General features: G+C 41.3%; 1 protein-coding gene across 11 annotated transcripts in view; it reads left to right on the top strand.

Moving 5' to 3' along the window:
• Positions 1-19,304, top strand: part of ASPH (aspartate beta-hydroxylase) — a 179,666-nt gene that overhangs the window by 112,861 nt on the left and 47,501 nt on the right. For all 11 annotated transcript variants that reach the window (XR_004972490.1, XR_004972491.1, XM_036338338.1 and 8 more), the window contains 2 exons: positions 11,501-11,586; positions 16,214-16,300. Coding sequence is in view for 9 of the 11 variants with exons in the window: in XM_036338338.1 (XP_036194231.1) it covers positions 11,501-11,586; positions 16,214-16,300 (173 nt within the window). In the remaining 2 variants the exon portion in view is untranslated. The remainder of the gene's footprint in view (positions 1-11,500; positions 11,587-16,213; positions 16,301-19,304) is intronic.

Below are 19,304 nucleotides of genomic sequence, written 5' to 3'. Positions count from 1 at the left end.
AATATAAGTCAAGTTGGCTCATACTTTTATTCAAGTGTTTTTATGTCCTTGCTGATATTCTCTCTGTTCTATCAGTTATTGAGTGAGCAGTGTCTTAATCTCTGAGAGACTTTTGATTTTTCTATTCTCTTTACAGTTCTGTTAGGTTTTGATTAATGATTTTGAAACTCTGTTACTAGGTGCATAAACACTTAGATTATTATATTGTCTTAATGAATTGACTCCTCTATCATTATGAAATAATCTTTTTTACCACTGATAATATTCTTTGCACTCAGATGTAATTTGATAGTAATATAGGTGCTCCAGCTTACTTTTGGTATTATTTTTCTGGCATACCATTTTTCTTCCATTTGCTTTTAATTTGTGACTTTATATTTCAAGTGTATTATTTGTAGTCAGCATATAGTTGGGTCTTTTTCATTCAAACTAAAATTATTTGGCTTTTAATTGTACTATTTAATTGGATATTTATATTTCGTGTAATTATTGATTTGATTATATTTAAATCTATCTTTTGCTGTATGTTTTCTATCTGTTACATCTCTTATTGTGTTTTTTCTCTTTCTCTGCCTTCTTTTGGAGTAATTGAATCATTTTTATAATTTTATCTTCTTTATTGGGTTATTAGCTACATAACTCTTTGTTTTGTTACTTTATTGATTGTTTAGGGTTTACAGCCTACATTCTACCTTCAAGCAATATCATACTACTTCACTTATACTATATAGATCCTTACAATAATATATTTCTACATTTCCTGTCCACATTTGTTAATTTTGTCATACATTTTACTTTTACTCTAAGGCCTATAGTATGTTGTTATTTTATAACAACATATAATTATTAAATGAAATAATTATTTTATTTAAACTAGTTATCTTTTAGAGATATTTAAATAATAAGAAAGAAAATATATTAACCCATATAGTTACCATTGCCAGTCCTTACATTTTTGTGTATAGAGATCTGTAGTCCCAATTGGTATCATTTGCCTCCTGCCTGAAGGATGTCACTTAATATATATTATAATGCAGGCCACTTGGTGATGAATTCTTTCAGCTTTTGTCTGACTGAAACAGCCTTTAATTCTTCTTTGTTTTCAGAGATAATTTTACTGGTTATAGAATTCTCAGTTAAAATTTTTTCTATGAGTACTTAAAAAATATTGCTCTACTCTCTCCTATTTTTTTCTAATAAGAAATCTGTTATTATCCTTATTTTTGTTTCCCCATATATAATATGTCTATTCTTCCTGTCTACATTTAGAATTTTCTTTTTATTACTGAATTTAAAAATTTGCTCTCAGGAATCATGCCCTTCATTATCTAACATACATTAACTTCTAAATCTAAACCATTGTTCCACATATGATATGGAAATATTTAGAAAAGAGATTTTGTTTTTAAAGTATGCTCTCAACCTTAGTATTTGAAGATAACATCCCCTCTTCTTTATTTTTATATCCACTATTTCTTTTACATAAAAGCAATGGCTTTATTTTTCAATATATATAATTATAGATTTATGTCTCTGTTACTGACACATATTCACATTTGTTTGCAAAGAAAAGCTGGTATTTTCTATTTGTTCAAGTATACAAAATAGTTTATCTGTCACTTTATCATTCTGCTATCCCTCAAGTGACTCAACTATTTCTTATTCCCCAGAGACCCAAATCTTTACTGTCAGGTTGCTCATTGGTCATCTTACTGTGTCTACTACCACTCCTACAAATTCTGTCATCTCAGTTTTTTATTTTTATCACACAGGGAGACACTTTGGGATTTTCTTCTTTGCAATGGTCAGCTTGTATTTAAAAATTTCCACTTGGATTTGGTGAAATCTTAGATAATGTCTAAAAAAATATGAATGACATATAACTTATGTCTTAAAAGATATAACCAACAAAACCAGCCAATATCAATGCTAACAAACACTAAACATATAGATCCTTATTGACATCTGAACATGCAAAGAAAAGAGGTACTATTAGAACTAAGCTTACAAATACCTAAATTACTTATTTCTATAATGTATACTAATCTTCAGATAAATATGAGATATTGCAGAGCAAAATTGTCCCTCCCACCATGGTTCTTATTTGATGGTGCTTGGGAATGTCCATTTTGTTTCAGGTTCCCCTGGTAATTGTGATATACAATGAGGCTTGTAAATTATTGTTTTACTTGACATTACTGGGAAATCAACATTGCATAGGAGCAGATACTTAAAGATGACTTTAAATACCTTTAAACACTATTTAAACAAAATTGAAAGAATTTGGTAGGTACTTTTCTAAGATACTTTTTATGCATCTCCATCCACCTTTTAAATTGTATGCTGCACAGAATTTAACTTTTCTTGGTGTTGGAGACAGTAATGCCCCCCTCCCTTTTTAAAATACTCACCTGAGGACATTCCTCTTTAGAGAGAGGAATGGAGAGAGATATCGATGTGAGAGGGGAACATTGATTGGTTGCCTCCCTTAACTGCCCTGACCAGGCATCGAACCCACAGCTGTGGTGTGTGCCCTGACTGGGAATGAAACCCGGCCAGGGCAGTAACGCCCATCTTCACGAGCATCAGTTATTGTGCAGCGATGCCTTTCGGGGCTCTTGCAGTGCGTAGCGCTGTTTACCTCTACACCGCTTGCCCCATATTTCAATACTGTTTGAGCTGCGTTTGTTTCTGTTGGCTTTTGCCTTACTTTAGTCTCTCAGCTTTTACTTCTTGCTGCTCAGTGTATATCTGATTCAAGCAACCCTCACTCCTCTAAGTTGTTACTTGTAATAAGTTAAGGGCTAGAGAACCAGAAGACCAAGATGGTTAGAATTACATCTAAAATAAAATTTGGGGAAGGAGGCTCTTCCCTCGTGGAACAACCGTGCACGTGGAGATGGAATTCACAATGTTGGAAGCAGCTGTTGGTCAGCCTGGGGCCGGAAGCAGTTTTGTTATGTACAGAAAACACATCACTTAGTGCCTCTGAAATTTCCAATATAACATATGGGGCCACATCTGTTATAGGATTATTACTCTAAGAGGGGAGTGATGTATAATTTATTGAAATAAGCCTATGGGGACACAGCGGACTACATTTAATAAACTGGAATACTTGCTGGCTCCATGGACTGCTCTCAGCTGAATCCCACATTAGTTCAATAGAGGGGGCAGATGAAAACAATTGCCCTTTAGACAATGTTTACTGGGTTGTATTAGCGTCTCTCAGCTGAAAAATATTTATGTTAACTGTTGGGATTAAGCTTTGAATATTGAATCCTGCTGGTGTGTAGCTGATATTTAATTCTGAGGAGCACAGAAACCCATGATTCCCCGGCTGTAGGAGGCAAAGGAAGGGCGCGCCATCCAGCTTCCCGCCAGTGTGCGGTCACGGCCACGGCCGGCAGGTAAGAGGATCTCCCCAGAGCTGCCCACCTTTACCTCGGCTCCCAGGACTCTACCTTCACGGTAGGTAGCACTAGGGGACGTAGCCTCAGACGTGGTTCTTTTTGGGCCAAACACATTAATTTCCCATTCTCACAGTAATAATACAGACTCCTGCCGGGCGAATGCCCACAGCTGGCTGTTGGTTGGGGGTCTCGGGAGCAAACGGCATGGCTTCCTCCGTATGAGAGCGGTTTCGGCCAGACCCCAGCGTGAAGCACAGCAATGGGATGCCGTGCACAGTTCCCACTTTCAAATGAAGAGCAAAGAACTGAGGGTTTCTTCTGCCCGCACCCCCTGCTTGTGCCTCGAGGAGCCCTGGAAGATGAGGCGTGCTTTCCCTGGACCCAGCAGGCAAAATGTCATCAAAAATGCTGGTGCTGGACTCTTGAAGTTTTGAATGTTTTGCACTGTTGTTTCCTTCTTTTTTATCATTTGTCTTCATTTGTAGATTTCCTCACTGCCAGACAAATTTAGAGATTTTTTTTCTAATATTGAAACTTACCATTGATTTTTTTAAAAGAAAAGCAAAATGAGCTTACAGTTCTAATATAGGAAGATTAAAATATGTGGTGGGTCTCCTTGGGATAACTCTCTTTGTTGGTTAAACCTTACCGGAGGATATTTTTCCATTGATTTTTAGAGAGTGGGGGAGGGGGGGAGGAGACAGAGAGAGAAACATGGGTGTGAGACACACATTGATTGGTCGCCTCCTGCACACTCCCTGACTAAGCCTGCAAAGGAAGTATGTGCCCTTGTCTGGAATCGAACCCAGGACCCTTCAGTTCGCAGGCCGATGCTCTTTCTACTGAACCAAACTGGCCTGGGCTATTTGGGTTAACTCTTAATTAACATGCATAACATTGCAATGAAGCATTGCATGTTATGTCAGCTTCAGGCTGCATCTCATATATAGAGCACGTTTTTCTTCAATATCTTATTTTGGTCTTATTTTCCTTCCCTTAAATCATTTTGCTGTTTAGATTACTTAAAAAAAAAAAAAAGCAGTATTTTATATTTTATGGGGTTCTGCTTGAAAACAGTAGGGTTTGGGGAGTGAAGGAAGTATAGTGTAATCTCATAGCTCCTTGGTCCTTCGTTGACTCAGGAAATACAGATGGGCAAGAGGAATAGTGTGCCACAGTTATTAGTTGCCCAGAATATCTGCCAAGGAAATATTTGACCATAAAGCAAATCTGGTATCTTATTAATAATTTCTCAAAGATTTGCTAATAAGGTGTGTCATTCACATCTATTTAAAGAGCGGAGTTTTAAATGAAGTGAACATAAGGTATTGTAGATGGGAGTCATGATTAGCACTTACATCTTCTATGCTCCTTTGTGCTTGGTGGGTGGGGGTCACAGAGTATCCCCATCTCACGGAAATGAGCTTGAACAGGTTGCCTGAGAAGATAGAGCTGAGGCTCGCACCCTGGCCTCCAGACTCTGCACCCTGTGATCGCCCTGCTAAACCAGGGTGACTCTGTGTAATGTGTAGACAATGGGTCCTTGAGACACAAAATGAAGGGAAATTACTCTGGTTATTTAACTACCTTTATCCTTTGACACAAATAGTACAAAGTTTAGCTGCTTCCTGTATTCAACATAATGCTTATATTGATACTTCATTCCACTCTGTTGGCACTCTCAAAGCCCTTGTGGGCACCCTGGTTTCTTCGGAGCCAGATGCCAGAGATACTACAAAAGGGTCAAAAGCGTGGATGCTGGTGTCGAGACAACCCCAAGCTCCAGTCTTAGCTCCTACTGTTTACAGTTGGCGCAGTCTGAGTGGCCTACACATGTCTAGTAGAGTAAGTGATCAATAAATGTTATCTCTGGTTACCAGCAAATAATCTGACAAGGCATTAAGCAGTGATTCAGGACAGAAAAGCAAGTTCTCTGACGTGTTTCTGTCCTATTAAAATTCGCTGAACTTTGCAGTAAAAAACTTCTTTCTTTTTTTGTGTGCAGCGGAGAGCCTCTTAAGCCTGGTTGAGTTTGAATTGCCTCCCAGTAGGTACATGGTGGGGAAGGGTGCTAAAAGCCAGATCGAATTTTATTTTTAAAGTATGATGTGATTATGCCCAAATACTTTTCATACTGCTGTGCCTATAATGAGAGTCTTTGTTGGGAATCATGTGTCTTTTCTCTTCTTACAACATTTTTTGTTAAGTTGTTCTTGAGGTGGAATTTACATAAAGTTAATCCAGACTGTATGTGTCCAAGTGTGCAGTGCACAGAGACATCGATTTCTCCACCACAGTTATGATCTGGAACTTTGTGACCCCCAGATTCTCTTGTACCTTTTGTAGTCAGCCCCTTTCCCCACCTCCCAGGCTCTGAAACCATTTATCTGTTTCCTTCCCCGACAGCTTTCCTTTTTCCAAAATACTCTATAAAATCATCCAGTCAGTAGCTGTTTGAATTTGGCCTTGTTCACCTAATATAATACATTTGAGATGTAGTCTTGTGGTTGCATGTATTCGAATGATGGCTGAGTGCTATTCCATTGTATTGCTACAGCACACATTGCCTGTCCATTCACCCGTTGATGGACATTTGGGTTTTCTCTACTTCTGGCTGTATGAACAGTGCTGTGGTGCACATGCATGTAGGAGTGTGTGTGTGGCCGTATGTTTTCATTTCTCTCGGGTAGGCAGCTGGGAGCAGGATTGCTCGGATGGCATTGTAAGGAATTTCGTTCATTTGGTATGTTCAGGGGGCCCATGGGTGTATTTTAAGTGGTAGGGATACATGGACAGATTGTGTCAGAAAGATCCTCAGGACAGTGAGCATGGAGTCAGATGGGAAGCAGGGAGAGGATGGGTGCTGGGGTTCTTATTCCAGCATCTAGAAGGGTTCAGCAATCTGGAGAAGGGCTGTGTGTAACTTAATAAAGAGTCCAGAGACGAAATATAATTTTGAAAGGCATTTGGGGATCAGAGGAGCCTGGCTTAAAGAAACTAAGATCTCCTTGTCTCAGGACCCCTTGCTGTTTATTAACACAAATTGTCCTAAGGCAAGGTGGAGATATACACTTCAAAGGGTAGGGTTAGGTACAGAAGCCATTGTCAGATTGGAAGAATTTGCCTACGGCTGTTCAGGTGTTTGGCCAGTAGGAGGCAATAACAGGTAGATTGAAATGGCCTCAGCTGTCTGGCAGCAAGCAATCATTCTTTTCAGGTTTGGGGAAATGCCCTGAGCCGGTCCCAACAGGCGATAACATATGTGACTGAGCCCTTGTTGAGTCCCCAAGTTCCATCAACCTTTTGATGAAATTCTTGCAATTATGACATGCTGGAACTGGCTTCCGGCAGATGGGGAATTGTTGCCTTTCTGTCCCCGGTGGTAGACACTGCCATTTTCATCGCTCTCTTCAGTGGAATGGGTCAGGACATAGTAATGCAAAGACTTTTTGTTGGTGGACCACTTCTCCCCGTGCACCATGATATAAAATCCCCCTCTTCCTGAACTAAGTTGAAATGAAAGGGAATCACCATTAATTTTTATATAATCTAAGGGTCATTAGTGCTTTTCTCATGCCTTTAATTACTCTTATTTTCCTCCTTATTTACTCTTAATGTCTCAATTCATGGCATGGCAAGGGAAGTAAGGGTTTCAAATGCAGCCAGTCATTTCCCCCCATTCTTTACACTTTTGGAAAAGGATAAAATACTTGTAATGGCAGTGATTTTTAAAAGACAAAGTTTAATATAACATAGACAGCTTCCTCCTAAACCATTTTTTAAAATCTACAGCTAAAAAATTAACAATCCATTCCAGTACCCTCTAGGTCTACTTTGAAATATTATTAACATGCTTTAAATCAACTGAAAATTAGAAGCACAGGGTTTCCCAGTTCAAAGAGACCTTAATAGAACTAGTCATTTGTACATAAGAAAATTGAGGCTTAAAGAACTTGAGAGAGTTCTCCCTGGTCCCGTCACAACCATGGGAACCTTTTGTCGTTTCAGCAGTAGGACCACGTTCCTCCCAGAACAAGAAGAAAAGATCTGTGTGTTTTTGTGAGAAAAAATTGCCTTGGGCTTTTTATACATTGAAAAATTAAAACAGTCATGATAGGACAAAACTTGAATTTTGGAGAAAGGGGCAATCTTAGGAGCTATTAAATAGGAAGATATATGAAAAGATGGGACAGTAATTTATGGGGCGCGGTACAGTGTTTTGGCCAGGTTCAAGTCTCGAACTAATGAAAGGACAGGGTCCTCTCATTGCCACGTGCAAGTCCCAGCTGGAGGGCAGGGCCCTCCCAGCACAATTATAGCCAACAGCTATGGTTGTAAGCTTGAGCCTATGGTCCGAACACGTGACCCCATGTGCCTTGCGCTAGAGTTCAGGTGCATGTAGTTGAGTAGGGTTGAAACCAGGGGTGGGCAAACTTTTTGACTCGAGGGCCACAATGGGTTCTTAAACTGGACCGGAGGGCCGGAACAAAAGCATGGATGGAGTGTTTGTGTGAACTAATATAAATTCAAAGTAAACATCATTACATAAAAGGGTACGGTCTTTTTTTTTTTTTTTTTAGTTTTATTCATTTCAAATGGGCTGGATCCGGCCCGCTGGCTGTAGTTTGCCCACAGCTGGTTGAAACTCACGAAAATGCTGTAAACAACTTGATCACGCCCCTACTTTGCTCATGGCATCTGCTATAAAATAAAGACAAGGCTTGTGGGTGCTGGCGCTGTCTCCTCATCCGGGAACAGCGTCCCACCGAGACCCAGCTCTCATTCTCTTGTCTGTCCTTTCTCAATCCTTTCACCCCCCCACTCAGGGTCACTGAACCAGGCTGAGCTGGCGTGGCACATAAGGCGCCCTGGGGCTGAGTATGCCATGGCCGTGCCAGCTCCCCACAGTAATTTCTTGGTAACGGGTGCTTTGAAATTTTTAATATTTGGCCTATTTTTGTGATGAAATTGAAATATTTTGACACTAAGATCCAGTCTGGCTGTTTAGCTGGCATATTATTGTAATGTTGACTATTTTGGATGTCCTGAACTGTCAACAGTCTTTCCCCCCCCCTTATAAATAGTTAACTTTAACTTATAGCATGGGAAATGTATTTGGGGAAACGGATGATGCTAGCAGTAAAACCCTCAGATACACCCAGGCTCCCCTGATCCTGTTGGCACTGCTGACAGACTCTCCTGCAAAACCAAAATGCACAATTGAGAGACATGAGCCAGTGCTGAGAGGACGAGATTGCTCCCATCCTATAAACCCATATCTCAGTCAAAAGTCACTTCATTTTCCATATCCTCGGCGTGCATGCTAACATGTAATGACACACAGTTGAAAAGGCCCAGTATCCCCTATTTTTCAGCCTCTGCGTTAGGCACTTATATTTTTCAACACTAGAGGGCCTGAGGGTTCAGGAAGGGGAGAAGAGGAAGGCGGAATAAACAGGAAGGCATAGCAACTTTAGAAATTCCCAAGGAATGAAATAAAGGAAAGGCGATCAAAGGGTCAGTTTAATTACTGATGAGAGCTGATTTAAAGGATGGGGCTATGTCTATGATGAGCAGGAATAACGGGTTTCTTAATATTGACCTCTAAAAATAGACATGCTTGCCCCTCCAGGCAGCACAGAACAGCTCTGCCTCTCCTGTGTGGGCGCCCCTCCCTGTAGGGTGCTCAGCGCCTGGTGTTTGCTCCTAGGATGAAGAAGGGGGATGGCACTCAGCCACACAAGCTTGCCCCTCCCCCCAACTCAGTAATCAGATACTGTGGGGAGGAGCTAGAGGCGGAGTTTCCCGGAAACATCCCTTCTTTAGTGCTGGTAGGAAGTAAGTGTGCCCTTCCTCCTGGTAGAGGAGAGAGGGGGTTACAAAGGGATGGGCCCTTTTGGATCCTCAAGGGCCATATCTGAGAAGTTAAATTTTCTGTATCTGGGAAGTTGAGAGAATAAAAGGAGACATATGTAAAGCTCTGGGTATCACGACTCGTTTGCTGTAAGACAGAGGAAATGCAAAAAAACCCCCAAAAAACCCAACACACACAAAAAACAAACCACAAAAAAAACCAATTTCATTCAGTCTTCTACGTGGATACTTCTACATGTTCTTCTTTGCCCTATTTTACTTGTGATTTGGATAACCAGGTAATGATGGAACTAGTCTCTGAAATAGGGTAAATATAAGAAAGGTTTGTGAGGAATAGTGAGTTCCATTTCTGACCTACTGAACATGAGATACCTGTGCCAGAAATTATAGGCACTTGGATTTATGATTTTTGTAATGCAGGATAAAGTGAACTAGTTAATTTGCAACTCAGTTTAGAAATTAAGCAGGTAAACCCCTTTAGAGTGCTGGAGACTGACCCTGAAGAGCATACGATCCCAGGAATCAGCAGAGGGCAGGAGCCACTGAGGAGAGTGGGCAACATGGAAGTCAAGGAGAGGGACCATTTCAGGAAGGAGGGACGAGTCCATGTGTCAGATGCTGCAGAGGGATCGGGTCAGGTAGGATAGGAAAAGAAAACAAATGAAGGTGTAGATAAGGCCATAGGCATTATAGCTCTCAGGTAAGGAGCACTTACTATATGCCAGGCACTGTGCTGTTTTATTTGCTCATGGACAATATCAACTTAATTCTCAAACCATTACCCACATTTATAGATTAGGAAAATGAGAGTCTCAAAAGTTTAGTGCCAGCTTGACTTAGGTCACATAGCTAGAACATGACATAGCTTAGACTCGGAGCCCTGCCATCTGACTTAAGTACTGAGCTCCCCTTCTTTCTGGAAGACTTGCTTTTGCCCATGTGTTTGGGGAGCATTGTGGGTTGAGAGGGAGGCAGGCGTGAAGGGAGGAGAAAGAAAGGACAGCAAGTGGAAGAGGGTAGGCTGAGGTTTGCCTCGCTTGTTGGTTGGTTTGCTTTAAGACAGCAGAGGCTTCTGCACTATTAAATGATGAGAGGGGCTCAGAAGAGAGCCTGAGAGCGGAGACATTCAGGGAAGAGGTAGAGGCAGTGGGCAGGTGTGCCTGTGGAGCAGGTAACCTTGGGAAGGAGAATCCCTCCTCCTCTGTAACCGGATAGAGCAGAAGTAATTGAACTTGTAGTTTAATGTCAGAACTTTGAAGTAGTTATCTTCAGATTATTCTCATTTCTCTCTGTCCCTCCCTCTTCTCCCCATTTCTCACCACCTGTCCCCTTCTCTGTCGGGAACATCCAACTTCCCCGTTAAGGTTTCACCCTTGTCACTCTCGCGTGCCCTCAGTCAGGACTGTTTCCTCTGGGCTCCCAGGAACCTTTGATAGCTGTTCAATCCACAGGCACGGCTGTGTGTGCACCGGCAGGACCCACTCTCACCTGCTGGCTGTCCCTTCATGCTAAGGAAGCACGAGGAAGCTCACTTTGTTCTAAGATCTGGAGTCACTCTGCAGGAGCTTATGGTTTTGAAGGGGACAAAGATGAGTGTGCAAATTATTATAATAAAAGTCGTATGCGAGAAGCAAGAGTGCTTCGGACTTCAGTTGGGGGAGTGGAGCAAGGAAGAGAGAGAGAGAGAGAGAGAGCACTTGCATGAATGATAGGCAGAGAAACTTCAGAAGGAGTGTGGTTTTGAGCTAGATGTTGAAGGATGGACATATTTTCATCTGACAACCGTAAGGAGCAGGCTATTTAATTTGGGCAAAGTAGCATCAGAAATGGCACAAAGCTTTTTGGGGAACATGGATGGTCACTGGCTGAAGGATGGACTGAAGATCGGAAACATTGTAGATATACTAAAACATGGTTTTAAGCAGCCTTTTGCACTTAGCCAACAAGTTTTTCATAGGCGTTTAGAAATAACTACCATTTTCATTCCAGAAACTAGCCATACCAATATTCACACAGTCCCTGACAACACCTTGGAGCGTATAAGGGAAGTCTGTGTCGCACTGGGGGTGGGAAGGTGAACCAGCCGTGAGCCTGCTCATGCAGGTGTAGCATTGGGACCAACACCAGCTTTCTCACTACTTATAAATTACTATTCTTAATAACTATTTCTAGACAAAAGTAAAATGAAAAATAAAACCTCTGTTTTCTTTCAGTTAAGAAAAAGAAGCCTAAACTATTAAATAAATTTGATAAGACTATTAAAGCTGAACTTGATGCTGCAGAAAAACTCCGTAAAAGGGTAGGTTGATGTTTTTGTTTTGCACGGAAATGTGCAGCGATTAAGTGTTAAATAAACTCAGGCATTACTCTTGATTTGTTTTAAAAAAATGTTCAGAGAAACAACCTTTGAATAGAGGGGGTTTTTCCCCAGCGACATCAGTTTTACATGTGAAAGGAATCAAATGAAAAGAAAAATTGCAGCTGTGATGGCCAAATAGAAATAATAGAATTTACCTTCAAGCCAGCTGACTTGGGAGTCAGCCCACTTCCATCACATTCGAGTCCTGTGGCTTTGGGCAAATCACTTAGCCATTCTGAGCCTCGGTTTTAAAAAATGAGAATAATAATCATACTTCCTATTTGGTTTTTTGGTAAAGATCAAATGAGATTAGGGGGAAAGCATCAATACTATCAAGTACCATGTAAGTGGAGGTTTTAATATCACAGCACTTCAATCCAAAAGAAAAAATAGGTAAGTCCAGTTCTCAGGGTTAAAAGACATTAGGTTTCGCATTCATCTCACTTGGGGTTAACTGCAGGCACTTCCAGTTTTCAGGGTGGCTTTTATGTTTTGCTTTGTTATCAGTTAATTTGAAATATTATTTACATTTGTTTCTGGATATCACAGCGGTGTGGTGTTGTTGGGTATTTTTGTTTGTTTTTGTTTTTTGTTAATCTTCACCTGAAGATATTTCCCCCATGATTTTTAGAAAGAGTGTAAGGGAGGGAGAAACATCGATGTGAGAAAGACACATTGATTGGTTGCCTCCCACACGCACCCCAGTCGGGGCCCAGGAACAAACCTGCAACCCAGGTATGAGCCACTGAGACACTATACCACTGAGCCACACTGGCCAGGGCTAGATATTACAGTTTTTTAAAACTGTGAATTGACACAGATGGAAGTTATTTGTAGTCTTAACTCAGTCATATTCATCTAGTATTGGGCCAGATAGTTATTGTATGTAATGACATTTTCCCTTAATCATCTACTTGTTCTTCATGGAAATTTCTCTTCCTCTACTCTGTACTTGAATTTATACTCAGTGTAATGCTCTAGTTTTCCTGTAATATCCTCTTTCTATCAGTAGACTTTGGTTGCAAGAAAAGGGACCTTGGACTGTAAGTAAATAAGCAACCACAATAAAAAAAGAAAAACAAGAAACTGACATGGGACAAGAATGTGCTTCCCACACATTTATTGGGAATGTACCAGCAAGTATGATGGCTTCTGCATTACCCTCATTACCAGCCAATAAAAATATAGTAACACCAAAGAATATTGCAGCCATTGTTCGCTAAATTAACCCCATGGAATGACTTCTGAGTCCATCATGTTCAACTCTATAAAATGAAGCCATCTACTATTTTTAGGAAATTTGCATTTCTTAATAGAAGTGAAGCAGGAACCCTCTTTTTCTATCACCTTCCTTGGCATTCTTCACTTCCTCTGTATTAAATGCCATCTATGCAAATGTGGAGTGCCTGTTAATAGGTGACTTTGGGGATAAAGAACAAACAGCTTCAGAGAGGGATTTTGATGTAATTATAACGCATGGAGACGGCTCAGTTATCAAGGGGCAAATAGGTCAGGAGGACATAAACGTGCTGAACAATCCATGGAGTATCCTCTGGCTTTTGCTTATTTGGAGAAATGATGCTTTCCTTAAGCGCCCTGTATCTATAACAGGATAAATGAAGGAGGAGGAAGTGGCCACGTAGGCTATTCTTGCTTCTGAACAAGGGGGAGCCAAATTATTGACAGAATCATCAATTATTGACTAATTAAGTCTTTTAGGGTTGTTTTAGAGCTGGCATTTTCAAATGATGCAACTGACTCCACTGGAAGAGCAGGGTCCCAGCTGCAGGATTGTGAGAGTGTTACCTTGCAGCCACAGGAAGCTAATGCAGGATACTTAGAAAAAAGTCACAGAGGAAAAGATATTTAACATGAATTCTTCATTCCTTAAAGTCATTCACAGAAGAAATAAACCAGTGGTTTTAAAAACGAACTGTTATCCAAAATACAAAGACCTCGGAAAATTAAACAATAAGAAAACAAATAATGATTAAAAAACAGATCTTAACAGACATTTCTCCAGATGACTAAAGGTGCCCCAAGTCACATGTTATCAGGGAAATGAAAATTAAAACAACAATGAGGTACCACCGCACACCCATTAGATTGGCCAAACGCTGATCACTGACAACACCAAATGCTGACAAGGTCGTGGAGCACAGGAGCTTTCATTTATTGCTGATAAGAATGCAGAATAGCACAGCCACTTTGGAAGACAGTTTTGTGGTTTCTTACAAAAGTAAACATACTGTACAATCCAGAAAGCCTGCTCTTTGATATTTATTTACTCAAAGGAGTTGAAAGCTTACATGCACATAAAAACCTGTACATGGATGTTATAGCAGCTTAATTCATAACTGCCCAAACTTGGAAGCAACCAAAATGTTCTTTAGTAGGCGAATGGATAAATTAACTGTGTTATATCGAGCCAGTGAAATAATACTCAGCACTAAAAAAAAAACCACAAAAAAAACACAAAAAAAACCCCAGGAATATCAAGCCATGAAAAGACATGGAGGAACCTTAGATGCATATTATTAAGTGAAAAAAAAAAGCTAATCTGAAAAGGCTGGCTACTGTATGATTCCAATTGTATGACATTCTGGAAAAGGCAAAACTATGGAGACGTAAAAGGATCAGTGGTTTCCTGGGATGAGTGGCGGGCAGGGGAGAGGGGAGAGGGTAGAGGGATGACTAGGCAACTCGTAGAAAAAGTGTAGGGCTGTGAAACTACTCTGCATCATACTATAATGGTGGATACAGAGAGCGTGCATTTTTTTTATCTAAACCCCTAGAATGTACACCACCAAGAGTGAACCCTAAGGTACATCCTGGACTTTGGGTGGCGATGCTGTGTCAATGTAGGTTCATTGGTGGTAACAAGTGTACCCCTCAGGTGCAGGGTGCTGATCAGTGCTTGTGTTGGGCTTCGGGCATATGTGAAATCTCTATATTCTCTCCTCTCAATTTTGCTGTGAACCTAATACTGCTCAAAAAATGAATACTGTGAGAGGGATAGCAGATTTTAAATAGTGATACAATTACTTCTGACAATAAATATCACTAAGAGAATGTGTTCCTGGCTTGATTTAGCTCTACATCCCAGTCCTCATTTACTCTGCATTAACCTGCCTGTCTATCAGGTAAGAGACTTATCTGGGATGCTCCTCATTATCTTGTGCTCGCACACACATCCTCCACACAGCACAGTAATGATCATCATTGTAATAATAATAACAGGTAACATTGTTGAGTGCTTTCTGTGTTTGTAGACATATAGTCTTATCTACAAGCACTCTATATATGTTTTCGGATTTGGCCATGACAGCAGCCCCACAAGGTAGCCAAGGGCCTTCACGATCCCCATTGAACAGATGAGGCACCCAAGGCAAAGTCATCAGTTCCTTGTCTTAGGTCGCACACCTTCCAAGTGGTGGGACCCAGACTCTCACCAGTCAGCCTGGCTCCAGGCCTGCGCTCAGACCACCGCACTGGGCATGTTTTTCACCAGCCCTCGGTGCCGCTGATGGCCTGTGAGAGGGTACAGGAACCCTCCTTCCACGATGTCTGGGTAAAGGAATGATTGTAAGGAACTGTAGCAGGCAGGTTGTCTTCTGGGAGTAGGTGGAAGTAACAGTTGGTGGGCCATACAGTTTGCTTCGCACAGCCACACTGTGAGGTGTGAAAACCCACTCAGGGAGGGGCAAACACTTAGAAGCCACAGTGAGTTCGCATTTACATGTGGACTGGATAGATTTGTCAGTTTATAGGCAGCTGAGGATCTGGGAAAGTGTAACTCTGCCTCTAGCAAGTGGCTCCAAATATCCTAGACCTGCTTCTGTTAGACACCAGGACATATGTGTGTGACCCTGTGGAACGGTGCTGATGGAGTGAGGTGGGGAAAGGGCTCCTCGGCCCTGTGCCAAGACCCTCACCTGTGTACCTGTTGCACATCCTCTGTCTCTTTCTCTGCAGTGGTGGTCAGAGACCTATTGCAGGTGCTCGGCCCATTTCCTTAAGGACCCATGTGAGCCCTGGGAGGGGTCCCATGACACAGAGGCAGCAAGGCACTTCAGGCACCCAGATGGGCCAAGTCACCCTGATGTCCAATGGGTGACCGGATCCATGGTCACCTGGCCCTCGCATCCTGCATCCTTATTCCCCACAATTTTCCCAGGTGCTTCTGACTTCTCATCACAGACCCAAGACATTCTAGCTGCCAGCAGTATTTTCCCCCAATTTAAAACCTAAATATTTTCTTTAAGAATGCATGTAGGAATTATACGTATAGAGGGAAAATGCAATTTCTTTTAAAGAAGACTCATATTACATTTGTCATGTTTCTTTCTGTCTTTTAAGAGATACACTATATTTATATGCATTTATAGTTTTACGTTTCCAGAATACAGTTACTATTTTTTAAAAAGCTTAGATAAAACTGACTTTTAAACTCAGAATGGAGTCCAGGAAATGTTGACAGAATTACTTCATGAATATTTAATAACTGTATTGAACAGCATTATGCATTTGAATTTATTGTATTTATGTAATGATCTCTTCCTAACAGGGAAAAATTGAGGAAGCAGTGACTGCATTTGAAGAACTAATTCGTAAATACCCCCAGAGTCCACGGGCGAGATATGGGAAGGCACAGGTATTCTAGAACCCTTCAACTTAGATCATTGTGGGGGATGTCCTTGTGTTCTGTATAATTGGATTTCTGATTGGCCACTATTTGCATTTTCTTGTTCCCTTCTAACTTCTATACAGAATCAATTTCTTGTGCATATGCACAAACTCAAGCAAGAAATACTGTTTTAAATAAGACAATCAATTATTGCTGTTGTATAAAGCTGAATTTAGAAATATTCCTTCCCTCCCTCCCTCCTCCTCCCCCCCCCTCCCAGTATGGCATCTCTGTGGTTTTGAAATGAAAATGAAGAATAACACTTTGGTCATTGGTTTCCCATCACCCTTCCATTCCAGCCCATTTAGACCCACATATAATTTTCACATTAGGCTCCTGAGAGCTTTTAAGAACCTCAGTTTTATAATGAGAGGTTGCAAGTGTGCTTAGGAAAGACTTTCAAACTATAAAAAGGAATATACTTATGCTCCCTATAGTTTCTTCCAGCTGGCTTCTTTCTCTCCAGTGCCCTCCTCGCTGTCCCCCGCTCCCACCGTCTCCATTTCTCTCTGACTCTGCATCGTCCAGTCCTCATTTCAGGCAGCTTTCCCACCTCCACCTGTAGCTGCATAACCCCTTGCGTGCCACACCGTGTTCGGGCCCTGCAATTGTCACGGGCTCTCCGGAGGTCTCTGTCCTGGTGGGTCTTGTATTCCAGTGGAAGACGTTTTAAAAGTTACTCAAATTATTTAGTGAAAACCCACGAAATGCCAGGCCTGTTTAGGCACCACAGATGCAGCTGTCAACAAAACATGGATGTTTATTTTAACGGCAGAGACAATGCATAAGACAAATGTGTAAATGTCTGCGCCTGTTAGTGGTGAGTGCTAAGGAGAAACAGCATAAAGCAGAGAACAGCACTGGACTGGACGTGCGAGGAGATGGAATACGGGATGGGGGCAGGGAAAGCTCTCCTGAAGAGGTGACATTTGAGCAGAGCCCTGGAAGTCTATAAATAAATGTATATTCGAAGAATGTTACAAAGTGTTAAAAATAAATATTAGATCCTCTGACATAGTAATGCATGCCATAAGAAAAGAAGGGAATGGGATAAAGAGCGCACCTGTTAAGATTTGGGGGCTGCAGGGGGCTGTAGAACACATGTGACAGGGCGGGCAGCACTTCAGATCAGGTGATCAGAAAAGGCCTTGCTAGGGAGGGACAAGTGGCTGAGAGGAGCCACGTTGTGGAAGGAGCTGGCGGGGCAGAGGGGGCAGCAGGGCAAAGGCTGTGGTGCAGGGAGGCATACGCTCCAGGACAGAACGGAGGGCCGTGGAGGGATAGTGAAGTAAGACCAGTGAGGCTAGGGCCTCCCAGGTTGCATCTTCTATGCACTGGGAAGCCACGGAGGGTTTACTGGAGGGCTTTTGCATGGATGTGACTCTATTTTCCTTTTACATAAACGTTGTGGTTGTTGAGTGGAGAATGGATTACGAGGGCAAAATCAGAAGCAAGAATAGGAGACTATTGCGAGTGCACTGGCGATGCCGTGGCTCAGGCTGTGGTCATGGCGGTGGAGATGGGGAGCTGGGCTGAGGGCAGAGCTGAAAGGACTTGATGGGTTTAGCTGTAAGGTCACAGAAAGGGGGGATTCCAGGGTGAGTCTGGGTTTCTGGTTTGGCCATCTGAGGAGAGGATAGAGGAAGATTGGTAGAGGGACAAGCTTGGGGAGGTATAAAATCAATTTGATTTTGGTCCTGTTAACTTTGTGATGCCTGTTAGACATTCAGGTGGGCATGTCAAGTAGAACCCTGGATTCACGGAGTCTGGAACTCGGGGTAAGAGCCAGGGCGGATATACACGTGTCAGGCAGTGAAGGCCCTGCCTGGTAGCTGGAGATCAATTCTCTTTTGGTGCAGAGCTACCAAAATCCTCCAGACACAGAGGAGCTTGCAGCACCCCTCCAGAGGGAGGCAGGGCCGTGACTGATGTGCGACACTCACACAGGAATTCACACATTTATGGACAAAACAAGTATGTTTTTCTCTGAACTAAAGGTGGTGACCACTCAAGATCCGGATGCTCAAATTCTCCTTACCATTGAAAATGTATCAATTAAATTTTAATGAATTAAGGTTATCAAAAATTAATGCAAATAAATTCTTCTTATCCATGTTACATACCAGGTTTAGCAGATAGCAACTGTATCATTTTTGTAAATTATTTTGGTCAGTAATCCTGCCAAATTGCCAAATTGTATTGCTATTAAACCAGAGAGAATGTGTTTCCAAAAGCTCATGCTCAATGAAATAAGTGCCACTGGTATTTATAGTCATTTGGTTAAGGAAAGCATATTAACTAGAGAGAAGATGATTGGTGCAAATGCTAATTATGGCAGAAATGCTTTGTGCTTTAGAATGTTTCTTTATATGTAGTATTAATTATGGATACCAAAATCCAAATAAATGCACTAATTTTTACACGTGGTGATTGCTATGTTTGCATCCATATGTAACAGGAATTTGAGATTTAGGCCTGAGGCAAAATTTTTTTAATCTCTAAGCTATTATGCTATAAGGTGTTACTGATATTTATGTATTGTGATGTAAAGTAAAATTTAGGTATGTTAAATTTTAATAGAATAATTTAAAGGAAGTTTTAAACGTGTAGGAATTTTAAAAACAAAAGTTCAATGGAAGATAGATTTTTTTAAAAAAAATTCTTACCCAAGGACATGGTCAGAGTAAGGAAGGACGATGGGCAGGGAAAGAGAGGGGGAGAGAGGAGAGGGAGAAACATCCTTGTGAGAGAGAAACATCAATCTGTTGCCTGGCAACCTTTTGGTGCACAAGAAGATGCTTAACCAACTGAGCCACTCCGGCCTGAATAAATGATGACTTTTTCATTCTTTGTTAGCAGATTATATAATTACTTTAGAACATCCCAACAAATTTTAAAAACTCGGCAGCATTAAGTTAAATACAAATTATAGTATGAATCATTTCTGAAATAGCAATCCCATTCTTTGGAT

Source organism: Myotis myotis, unplaced genomic scaffold, assembly GCF_014108235.1.
Source record: "Myotis myotis isolate mMyoMyo1 unplaced genomic scaffold, mMyoMyo1.p scaffold_m19_p_16, whole genome shotgun sequence".
In the NCBI taxonomy this organism is placed as follows: domain Eukaryota; kingdom Metazoa; phylum Chordata; class Mammalia; order Chiroptera; family Vespertilionidae; genus Myotis; species Myotis myotis.
Note: the sequence above shows the minus strand (reverse complement) of the source record. Positions and strands in the feature narration are given on the sequence as shown.